This window comes from Myotis davidii, unplaced genomic scaffold, assembly GCF_000327345.1.
Source record: "Myotis davidii unplaced genomic scaffold, ASM32734v1 scaffold428, whole genome shotgun sequence".
NCBI lineage: Eukaryota > Metazoa > Chordata > Mammalia > Chiroptera > Vespertilionidae > Myotis > Myotis davidii.
The window spans coordinates 592,911-604,722 of NW_006299834.1; the positions used below are offsets into that span (position 1 = coordinate 592,911).

Below are 11,812 nucleotides of genomic sequence, written 5' to 3' on the forward strand. Positions count from 1 at the left end.
GCAGCCTGAGCCACGGGCTTGTCTGCGTTCCCAGGTCAAAGCCGTTGGCTAAACAGATCTGACAGCGCCTGCCCACCCGCGAGAAGCCCTTTAGTGGGGCTGCCCTTTCTGTTTTTGTCTCAGACAGAAGCAGGGTTTTCTTTAAAGAGAGAAAACTACCGCTTTTTAGCAGTAAGTGCTAATCATGTGCGCACAGTACCAACGCCAGGGGACTCAGGGAGATACACAAAGGGGGCGTCAGTCACAGAAGTGCCCTTGCGCTTAGAGAAGGAGCCTGTAGCTTTTCCCCGTTTGCTGATTGCGGTGGGTGTCATGGCACCCAGCTTGTGGGGGGGGGGCGGGGATGGGAGGCCTGTTCATGGCATTTGGGGCTTGGAATCGGACCCCTTTTTAAAATGCATTTGAACCTGTCAGTTGCACGAGCAATTTGAGAATCATGGCTTAATTTATTTGATTCAATATGTTGGTTTGAAATGTGACAAATTTTCTTTCTTTTTTGAAGTCTTCTGAGATTTTCATACATTTGAATATCAAAAATAGCCAGAAATGCACAAAATGTGTGTCTGAATGTTCCTGGCGGATGCTGTGAGCGCCAGGCCGCGCATCTGCGCGTGATCGTGTGGGACATCGTCTGCTCCTCACGCCCAGCTCCCTGGGCTCCAGGGAGGCGGGCGCCCGCTATACGCATTGGCTTCCTCCGTGGCGGTCCTTTTGTTCTTCTGTGAGAAACACGTCACGTGACCGATGTTATTGGTGGGTTACATCTTTAATTGTGTCTTCATAAACAGTGTTAATCATGAAATTCTCCCAGGAAAGTTGACTGTTTATGACACTCGTATCAACATAACGACGACGTGGATCTGGACCGCGCCGCGGCGTTAGCATGGAGGGTGTGGGCGTGAGGGGCGTAAGTTACTGAGGATGATGGAGAGCTGAGGGGGACTCCCCACTGACCGTCCTTCGCCCCGTCCTGTTCTAATCCCAGCCCTGCCCGGTGCCCCGCGGTGGGAGAGGCCCACCCATGGGTTGAGTCGGTTTAAACCCCTGCAGCTTTCATCAGCTTCTTGCGGTGAGAACAGAAAGGCGACAGTCAGAGGGGACGAGCGGGGGTGGAGCTAAGCCTGCATTCGGGCAGCTCGGGGGTGTCATGCCTTCAGCAGCTTCAACTGCTGGCCCAGATTCTTCCTTGATCCCAGCCCTGGGCAGGCAGGGGGCGTGGGACCAGGCAGGTGTCTGCCGCTTCAGCCGTGGCCTGGGCAAGTCCTCGTCATCATTTCCTCATCGTCAGTGGGGACAGTCACACCCACCTGAGGTGCTGCCGGGCGGTGTGGTGTGAGTACCCACAGTGAGCACCTGGGGGCTCGGACCGCGCAGCTGCCGTTGTTAGGGTAGCACCGAGTCCCCTTCCCCACCCCCAAGGGCAGAGAAGGCACATCTGCTCCTCGCCCTTCGCTGTGAGCAGCGCCCCTGGAGCTGAGGCCCGGTCCAGCGAGTGGTCCACACTGGCCGGGGTTTTTGCTCCCGCTCAGAGTGGGCGTTCGGGAGTCTTCCTTCCTTTTCTCCCGGTCCCGGGCACCAAGCCCTCACACTCGTCCAGCTCCTCAGTCTCCCGGGCCCCGCCTGCCGGGGCCCAGCTCCATCCCTGAGCGGGGGCCCCGCCCAAGGCCCAGACTCGGGGCTTTGCCTTCTTCAGGACGGAAAGGACGAAGGGCAAGCGTCCGTGTGTTGCCAGGCGAACCACCTTTTGGGCTTTCTCTGTTTACCTTTGGTCAACCCCCCGCTTGAGGGGAAGGTGGAAGCGAGGAGAGGCTGGCGAAGAAAGAGCAGCTCGTCTGGCGGCTCCTGGGATGCGCTCGTGGTAACCACGTCAGAGACGGCGCTCCCAGGCCTGCAGAGGAGCCCGGCGCATGCCCCCCCCAAAAAAACCCCCCTAAAAAACACAAAGACAAAACTGTTCTGGAGCGAGGACCAGAGTTCAAGAACGTCGAACTCTGTTAACACATAGGAGAGAAAGGGCCAGGCTGTGTGCTCCGTACCGCGTAACCCCTGATCAGAGAGCTGTCTCCAGCCCCGTGCCATGATGTCCGAACATCTGGTCTACCGGCCGCGTGACCAGTGTGTCTGTCGGGCCCCCATCCCGTGGTCTAGCCCCGTGTTTGTGGGGCACCCTGGCCGCCTCAGGCGTCTCAGAAGCGTCAGGAGGTAAGTAGAGGTGCTGCGCTGCTTGCTTGGTCTTTGATACCCCAGAAGGAAAAGACACAGTGATGGTAGGTTCACTTTCTGAAAAAGGTGGATTTTCCTAAAAAGACATTTAAAAATTACGGCTTGAGGAACAAAGAAACAGTGAATCACAGCCACTTTGTAAACGTGCCTCGCCATGATCGCAGCGCATCGCCTGAGCGCCGCCCGGCCGCCCCCAGCGAGGCCAACCGGCGCTGCAGGTGCGGTTGCTCTGCGGCAGATATTTGAACACGTCTCCCGGCTCCCCTGAAGGGAATTAGCGTACCGCAGAGCTGTTGGGACAGATGGCTCCGAGGCGCTGGCCTCCCGAGGAGAAACCTGTCAGTCACAAGCGTCGGCGCTCACGTGTGATCTAGAGAGCGTCACCTCCCAGGCACTCCCACTGTGACAATTATGCCGCAAACACTCCTCCTCCAGCACCTCTGTGGCTGCTCTAGGACAGTGGTTCTCAACCTTCCTAATGCCGCGGCCCTTTAATACAGTTCCTCATGTTGTGGGGACCCCCAACCATAAAATTATTTTCATTGCTACTTCATAACTGTAATGTTGCTTCTGTTATGAATCGTAGTGTAAATATCTGATATGCAGGATGTATTTTCATTGTTACAAATTGAACATAATTAAAGCAGTGATTAATCACAAAAACAATACGTAATTATATGTGTTTTCCGATGGTCTTAGGCGACCCCTGTGAAAGGGTCGTTGGACCCCCAAAGGGGTCGCGACCCATAGGTTGAGAACCGCTGCTCTAGCCCTAACTCGCCAAAGGCTCCCCGGGAGGCGAAAGCAAGGATTCCGTTATATCAGAATTATTTCAGACTAAGTCTATCTTTTTATTTTCTTAAAAATAAAGCTTTCCCGTGTGTGGCAAATCCACGCACAGATACACTTATAGGGTGAGTGTTTAAAGTGGTGCGGGGCCGGGGAGCAGAGGGGGAACCCTCAGACCTGCCTCGCGGGGTGTGCGGCTGAGCGGCCCTCACCTGAGTGGCCCGCGCACGCGTCGCTGCCACTGTTTCCTGGGCTGTGAGGCGGGGACAGCACCGCAAGGCCTCGCTGAGATTCTGTGTGAGTCACTATGAAATGCATGCACCAGAACACCAGAAGTTACTCAAAAAAACAGGACTTTGCGTTTGGAGGAGATGAGACGCGAGTTCTCATGCAGACAGTTAAATGGTGGCCATTTATGGTGTAAAGCCACAGAGCGGGAGGGTAAGGAGGCCGGATGCCGATGGCACCCACATTCAGGCTCTCCCTGGGGCTCTGGGCGGGTCCTGGGGAGACGCCACGTGGTTGGGTGTGGGCTCACAGCGGGCGCCGAGAGCTCCCGGGGAGGTGTTTTCCGCCTGCACTAAAATTGTGTGTTACTTTATAGATGTAAAGTAACTTATATATACTTAATATCCTTATTTCAGAGAGGAAGGGAGAGGGAGAGAGAAACATCAACGATGAGAGAATCATTGATCAGCTGCCTCCTGCGCGCCCCCCAATGGGGATAGAGCCCACAGCCTGGGCCTGTGCCCTGACCAGGACTCGAACTGTCACTTCTTGGTTCATAGGTTGACACTTAACCACTGAGCCACACCGCCCGAGCTGCAGTTGTGCATTTCTTTAACACCCAGGCCATTCTGAGGTTTCCTGGGAGGGGCACCTTCTCTGTCCGGGGCAAGCTGAGCCTCAGTGCCGGGGCGGGTCCTGGTGCCTGATGTGAGCTCGGGCTGTTCCTGGTGGAAAGCGCAGCTCTGCAGGGCCGCTCTCCGGGCCGGGCGGGGCAGCGGGAAACTCCGGGAAAGCGGAGGTGGGAGCTCCAGGTGGGCTGTGGGGGGGCGCGTTTCAGTGTGGAGGACAGTGAGGGGCCTGCGGGGTAGCCGAGTTTGGGGAGAGAGGGGCCCTGGCAGTGGGGCCGTGGCCGTGTGGCAGGGCCCTGTGTCTGCCCCGTGGGGAGCTCTGTCTCCTTAGGCAGGCCGGGCCGGTCGCCCTGGAGAGGCAGGCTGGAGAGGAGGATGGAAGGATCCGAGGCCGGGCATTAACCCTGCTGTCGGACAAGGTGTGGGGTGGGGTGGTTCATTGAAGGTTTCGGGTGGGAGTGGCATGGGCAGGAGGTGTTAGGAGGTGCTGCCAGCAGTGCAGCGGGTACATCCAATGGGAGGGCAGTGGAGGCAGGGCACCTGGACCAGACCCGGACGGGACCCGTCACTTGTCACCATCAGCCACATCTGAGCACCGCTGGGGCATGGAGACCTGGGGTCCTGGAAGGGGAGTGGCTTGCCCTTCCCTGTGTGCAGCTCTGCCCTGGCGTGAGCTGGAGGCGGGTGACGGGGTGGCCGGCCTGTGGGTGTGGGCTGGCTGAGCAAGATAAGAGGGACGGGAAATTTCCTTCTAGATCTGGCTGCTCCAAAGCCCAGCTATTGGTATGCAGCCTCCGGCTTGTTTTCCTGGCTGTCGGGGTGCACGGTGGGTGGGATTCTCCTAGAAGTCCTTAAGCTGCACGTGGCAGGGACGCATTTTAACAATGAAATCAAACGTGTGGGAGGTTTGTGTGGCCTGTGCTCAGAGAACAGCAAGTTGATCTTTCCACTGTGGCTGCAAGGAAACCCCACTCCGGAGTTTTGGGTTTTTGATCCGTGATAGCAGCTCTGATGTTGAGGTTGCCTGGACCTTGTGGTTGGCCCCCTGTTCTCCGTGTTCACCGGTCTCGTGTGAGGTCTCTCTCTGTGAGCCTGTGCAGCCTCGGTCAGGCAGTGATGCTCGCGTGCAGGGAGTATGTGCTGTCCTGGGCGTGTGTGGGAGCCCCAGGGTGGCGAGGGCAGAGGAGGCGGATGTGGCTCTGCCGGCGCTCCGCCCACCGGCCCCCACACGGGGAGCTTGTGCTGATGAGGTTCTGAATGTGCTCTAATTTTTTCCTATCTGGTTTGGCTCATCGCTACCAGCTGGTAAATAGGAAATGTTCACGGTAGGAAGCCAATACTCTGCAGAGCGTAAACAGATGGAACTGATATAAAGTGACAAGTTAGACGGAGCTGGGAGAATACGGAGCCAGACTCAGAGCGTAGCAGGCAGGCCGCTCGCCCCGTTCCGGTCCATTTAGTCCCGAATGGGCTTCCTGTCTGCACAGCTGTGCTTCCTTCATCCCCCGTCCTTTCTTCTGGTTGATAATGACAATTCCAAAGAAAAACTTTAATTAAAGATTTTATACGAAATAGCCAAAAGTAGAATAATAAGGAAAATGAGCACTGATGTGTTTATTGTGAGAGAACTCCTTTTTCATGGTTTCATTTAAAAAATGTCTCCTTAAGTTTAAAATGAAGGTAGCTGCGGTGCCAGGTGCGCGGTGAGCAGGGGACGCCGAGACGGTGCTCTGCGGGGAGGCCCTCGGCTCAGGCCAGGCGGCGTGGATGCCCCCCCGCCCCCCCGAAACCAGGCCGAAACCAGGGCAGTTGTGGTGGCTGCGGTGCGGAGCCGGACAGAAGTCAGCAGAGCAGGAGCAGGGAGGACACGGCTGTGAAGGTTGAAGTTAAGCACAGGGTCCCGTCTGTCACGAAGAACCGCGCCCCCGGGGAAGGGCCGGCCAGAGAGCCTGTGGCTGAGTGGGCCTTCGGGCCTCAGGGCGGACACTTTAGTGAGGCCTCCTCTCACCTCCTTTAACATCGGGGTGCTCATAGTAATTTGGGTTCACAGCTTTCCTTCTTGGAGGTCTAAGTGCTGTAAAATGAATTGTAGACAGAGAGCTATGGAGTAATAACCACATCCACCCTGAGCAGTTTGTCACGCCACCCGCACTCAGTGGGTGCACGTGTGAGGCCGCGTGCGTGGGCTTACGCTGCGCACTGTCCTCCGCAGGCTCTGGCCATCAGCAGGTCCATCAGCGCATTTACTGAGCGTGTTCCCTGGGGCACTGCACCCGCGCTCACTGCTCCCCCCACGCGATACAGCGCCCAGTGTGTCCCCTCTTCACAGACGAGGAAACGGAAGGCGAGGCCGCTGTTCCATCGTCACCTGAGCAACAGTGCAGAGCGCTCGAGTCTCACTTCATGGCCGGTTCTGCCCCGGGAGTGGGAAGCAGCTCCTGGCTGATCCCGGCTGCTGGATGGGCTGGGACAGGTCTGGCTCGGCGGGGAGGCGGTTGGCAGAGAAATTGCTGGCCAGTAGGCGGCTTCTGCAGAGCCTTGGGCCCATTTCCTGGGTCTTTGAAGTCCCCTTAACTGTTGTTTGGTTCTCTCTGGGAATCCTCAGCGCTTCTCCTTGTGTCTGTGCACAGCAAGCCCCGACACTGCTCAGATACTAGCGGGGGCGCAGGGGAGAGCATGGGACGGGCCGTGAATATTGTTTGGGAAGATAGTAAATATTTTTAATTTCACAGACCAGACAGCCTGCTCTGTCCACTTACTCAACTCTGCCCGTGCAGGGGAAGCAGCCAGAGGCAATCCTTCCCATATAATAAAAGGCTAATATGCAAATAGACTGAATGATGAAAGAACCAGAACAACCAGTCGCTATGACGTGCACTGACCACCAGGGGGTGTGTGCAGAACATGGTGGATGGCCGCGGCGGGATGGTGAGCAGGCGAACGGGGTGCCAGACCAAGGCAGGGCACCGGTACCTGTCATCGGGGTGAGCCTCTGGTGGTCACTGAAAATTCTTTGCTCCCATGCACTGGTCCCAATCACTCGGCGCCATCAGTGGGAGCTAGCAGCGGCTGCCACCCCTGATCACCCCTGAGGGCTTCTCCACCTCCCCCTGCTCCTGAGGGGTGATCAGGGAAGCAGCTGGTGCCTGCACCGGCTGACAGCACCAGCCCCACTCTCACCCGCTGTTTGCTCCGGCCCCAATCGCTCTGCACCATCAGCGCGTGGGGCTGCCCGCAGACAGAGAACTGGGGCTGTGATGGGAGGGGTCGGGCGGGGGCGTGGAGGATGGGCCGAGACCTGACCCTGTGCCTAACACAGCCTTATGGCCCACAGTTCCTTTCAAGGTCACAAATTCGTGCACTGGGCCCCTAGTGTGTAAATAAAGGGGAATGGTGGCGCCAATAACATTTACTTAGGAGCCTGGAGGGTGGAATCCACATAACTTCCACACGTCACAAAATACCACTCTTTTGTTTTCCCAACCATTTAGAAGTAGAAAAACCATTCTTTGCTTGGAGGCACCAAACAAGTGGCCAATAGCTGGCCACACCTGGAACACAAGAGAGGGGCAGGGCCTTAGGCAATGAGGCCGGGCGGCAGGGTGCCCTGTCCTGGCCTGTCTGCGCAGTCACAGGGCATGGCCACACTCTCTTCTAGAAGCGCGCTGGATCGGGGGGAGGGCGGGAAGCAGGAGACAGCGCCCTCTCCTTCCGTTAACCGTGCCCCAATTCTCCCCCCCCCCCAGAAAGCAGTGGGGGTATGAGGGGTGGGAATGGAGCACCCGGAGAGCAGAGGTCAGAAGGGAGTGGGGAGGGTCTCCTTGGGGAGGGAGGTGAGATGTCAAGATGGAAGTCATGGAGCAGCGACTGATGGACGTGGGATCCGGGAAAGCCAGGCCGGGCTGTGGGCCGCAGACGTGGCATGTGACCTGCTCAGCCGATGTTGTGAGCACCCACTGTGTGCGGACACAGCAAACAGCCAATCCCCTTCTTCAGAGCTCCGTTTCTGCGAAGGAGGAGACACAATGAACAGATCCTGAAAGAAGGATGAATGTGGACAAGAGAAAGGCGAGTGGTCACGGGGGAGGGGCGGCCTCTCGGAGCGGGTGGGTGGTGACAGACCCAGGGAGGGCTGGGAGGAGCTATCCGGCAGAGGAGGGGGGCGGTTTCAGATTATCTAGATCAGTGGTCGGCAAACTGTGGCTCGCAAGCCACATGCGGCTCTTTGGCCCCTTGAGTGTGGCTCTTCCACAAAATACTGACTTCTGCGGTCATTTCATTATGTCAGATTCTTCAGGTATATTTGTTTGTTAGTCTCTTCTTTTAAAAAAAAAATATATTTTATTGATGTTTTACAGAGAGGAAGGGAGAGAGATAGAGAGTTGAAACATCGATGAGAGAGAGACATCGATCAGCTGCCTCCTGCACATCTCCTACTGGGGATGTGCCCGCAACCCAGGTACATGCCCTTGACCGGAATCGAACCTGGGACCCTTCAGTCCGCAGGCCAACGCTCTATCCACTGAACCAAACCGGTTTCGGCGACAGTTGGCTCTTGATGCAGACTTGTCCCAGTTACACCCGAACGCTGACGTCCAGTGGCCTGGAAAGGAGTGCTGCCCATGCCACCCTCATTCGCTCTTCACCGTCCCCCGCCGCCCTCCTCCCACTCCAGGGCAGTGGGGAAGTGGGGCGGGGCCGGGGCAGGGCCACTTTGACCCCCCACACTAGCCCCCTCCACCCTTTGCTTCCCTCCCACCCTGTGCGGGACCGATCTTGACAGCACGGCCTCCCCGGCGCCTTTGCTAAGCCTCGCCATCTGCAGCTCAGTGCAGATCCTGCCAAACGCGCGTCTGACAAATGATAAGAGACTTGGAGACGTCGCCCGGTGGGTGGGGCTCGGTGCCAGCCTGGCTGCTCCCCGCGCTCCGCGCTGCAGAGCCATATGGGCTGCTTTGGGTTTTAAAAAGCACATCGCCTCGTGCCCTCCGTTCCGCCGGAGGGGTGAGCAGGATCTGGCGCAGACCAGGCGCGGAGGGTTTATGTGGCCGGGGCTGGGCCTGTGCTTTCTGACCAGGTGCGGCAGCCGAGGGGACCCCCCCCCCGCCATGGGCCCCCTCCTCCTGGCTTGGCGCCCCCAGTTTTGGGTGTTTGATCCTATCAGCCAGTCTCTCTGGTGCTTAGAAGCGGAGATGTGTGTGGATCCCCGCACAGGACTTGCCACGTAACCGCCATTCCGGTGACGGTGGTGCAGTGGCTCCGTTGCATGCGGGAGGGCCCTGCAGAGCGGTGCAGGCAGGTGACCCGGCTCCCGGGGAGGCCTTCGCCAAGCAGGTGAGGGAGCCGTGAGCGGAGCCTGCTCTCGGAGCAGACATCCCGGGGGAGACACAGTGGCGACGAGCATTGTGTTTGTTGGCGAGAAGTGCTTTGAGGAAGTTGGGTGGGGTCCTTCCTACTATGCACGGGCCCAGGGGAGGCCATTTTGATAAGACGTTTGGGCCGAGACCCAAGTGCAGTGGAGAGCAGCCGGAGGCTCCCTGGGCAGAAGGTTCCAGGCCAAGGAACAGACCTGCAAACGCCCTGAGGCAGGCTCTTGTTCCCATGGCAGCTTTATGTGCCTTCTCTCCTCTGCGGGGCGGGTGGCTACATCGACTTGGTGGGCTTGAATCCCAGCATCGTCAGCGACTAGCCAGGGCTGTCGGGTGGCTCCCATGGCCTCGCTGAACCTGTCTTATCTGACAGGGGAACCGGTCCTCCGCCTCCCACGAGTCCGCCACGGGGCTCTGCGCTGGGCACACGGAGCCCAAGGGTGTCTCCTTCCTCTAAATACACGTGGCTGAAGGGCAGGTGCTCAGCTCGGCCTCCATCTCCGCGGGCCTGCGGTGCCCTTCACGTGTGTGACGGAAGCACGCACTTGCTGAACTCAAGGCCTCTGGAAGGCCTTGCTGTGGCGTCTTTTAAAAACCAGAGGGGTGGAAGTTCAGTCGTGGTTTTCATTCGGCTCCTGGTAAGAGAGTTTGCACGTGGCTGTGAGGAATAGAGCGGTCATGTGCAGGCTCGGCAGACTGTGTTTACCGGTGTCGGGCACCAAAGACGCTGCTTCCTGTGGCCTACAAGGGGGTGGATTGTGCATGAGACCGACTGCTTCACATCAGCAAGAGGGTTAAAAAAACAACAACACTTACTGAGACCATTTACAGAGAAAATTGCCTTAAAACATTCGAGAAATATAAAGTGTCCTTTCTCCCGTTCACATGTCGTTCTGCAGCACCGATCGCTGCGAGCCTCTGAAACGTGTTCTTTTACAAGAAGCGTTTAACAGCGTTCCCATTTCGTGTTACCATTTTGGTTGTCAGCACTGGATCTTCTGACGTTCCCTAAATGGCTTTTATACGCAGGTTTATACAAACATGAAAGCCGTGGTCCGCGCCCTCCACCTCATCGACGTGAACAGGACGGGCCGGATGCAGCCCAAGGAGCTGCGGCGTGTCCTGGAGACCTTCTGCCTGCGGATGACGGAGGAGGAGTACAGGAGGTGAGTGAGGGGGCGCCCGGGACATTTCCCAAAGGGGGCCTGTCGGTCCCTCAGATCCTCACATTGTCCTCCCCCCACCCCCGTCTCCACTCTCCTAAAAGGGGCCCCCCCGTTCGCCATCCTCCCACGTTCACGCGGCTCTCCTGCAGTCTCCGAAGGGAGAGCTGACGGCTCTCGCTCCTTCAGCACCCAGGGTGGGAGTCACTGGCCTGGGACCCCTGCACCTCCGTGAAGGTGCCCCAGCCCCAGCTGCCTGGCCCCTCCCGGCTGGTACCATGCCCTCCAGCCCCGCGCTGGCAGCGCACGCCTCTCAGCTTGGGGTTCGGAGAAGGAAACTGTCCACATTTGTTCATGAGCTGAGGCTCCCGACCGACTCTCCATCCTGATCGTTCATTGTCTCGGAGGACTGCTCCTGCCGGGTCGGGGCACTCCACGGGACAGCGAGGGGCTGAACTTGAGCTGCTCCGCGTCTGGAAGCTCTCCCAGAGCCTCCAGGAAACTCGCGTCATGTGGGGGCAGCCAGCTGCTTGCTTCAGTGGCCACTTGAGCTTTGAATGGAAGCCGCTAGGAGGGCCCATGTTTAACTTTACAGAGGGCTCAGCCCCAGGCTCTCCGGCTCCTCCCCTTCCCACTTCTGTCAACACCACCAGGCCACCACCGGGAGTGCCGAGCTCAGTGGTTCACCCCACACTGACGTGGCTGTGGAAATGGCTCGCTGTGGTTCCTTGCACAGTATTTTTAATTTAAAAAAAATCAGAGAGAGAGCGCGACATCGATTTGTTTTTCCACTTATTTATGCATTCATTGCTTGATTCTTGTATGTGCCCAAACTGGGGACCGAACCCCAAACCTTGGTGTACGGGGACGGAGCTCTGATCAACTGAGCTGCCCGGCCAGGGCGTCCTTGCAGTAGTAACGAGACATTGTGGCCTCTGTTGGAGGCGGAGGCCTGCGCTCCTGTGGCGGGGAAGTCAAGAGGGCGTGTGGCTGGCGCAGGCACTGCAGGGTCTGAAAAGCAAGGAGACATTTAAAAAATGGAAATCTCCCAGTCTTTTGAATAATTCCTTTTTTCCGCTTTATCACCCACCTCAGAATATAAAAGCCATAATAGATGTTTTAATTTTTACATCTTCCCGGCTGGGAAAGTGTCCAGAATAAGATCCAAACAAAACAAATTAAATAATTTTGTGCACGCAATTATAGAACACAAGCAACACTTTAAAGCCGGCAATCAAAAAGCAGAACTGTTTTATTTGACAATAAACCTTGCGTTTGGCACAGCCGTCTCCAACCTAGTAAATCTATAAAAAATGCTGCTGTCTGCTTCCCCATCTCACAAGCACTGAATAATAAAGGACTCCACACATTGTTTCTGAGACGTTTTAAGCCTCAGAAACAATGCAGTTTC

The 11,812-nt window shown here is 57.2% G+C and overlaps 1 protein-coding gene across 1 annotated transcript in view; it reads left to right on the top strand.

The window, feature by feature from the left end:
- Nucleotides 1–11,812, top strand: part of EFCAB6 (EF-hand calcium binding domain 6) — a 152,850-nt gene that overhangs the window by 32,712 nt on the left and 108,326 nt on the right. The window contains exon 7 of the mRNA XM_006775993.2: nt 10,268–10,404. Coding sequence (XP_006776056.2) covers nt 10,268–10,404 — 137 coding nt within the window. The remainder of the gene's footprint in view (nt 1–10,267; nt 10,405–11,812) is intronic.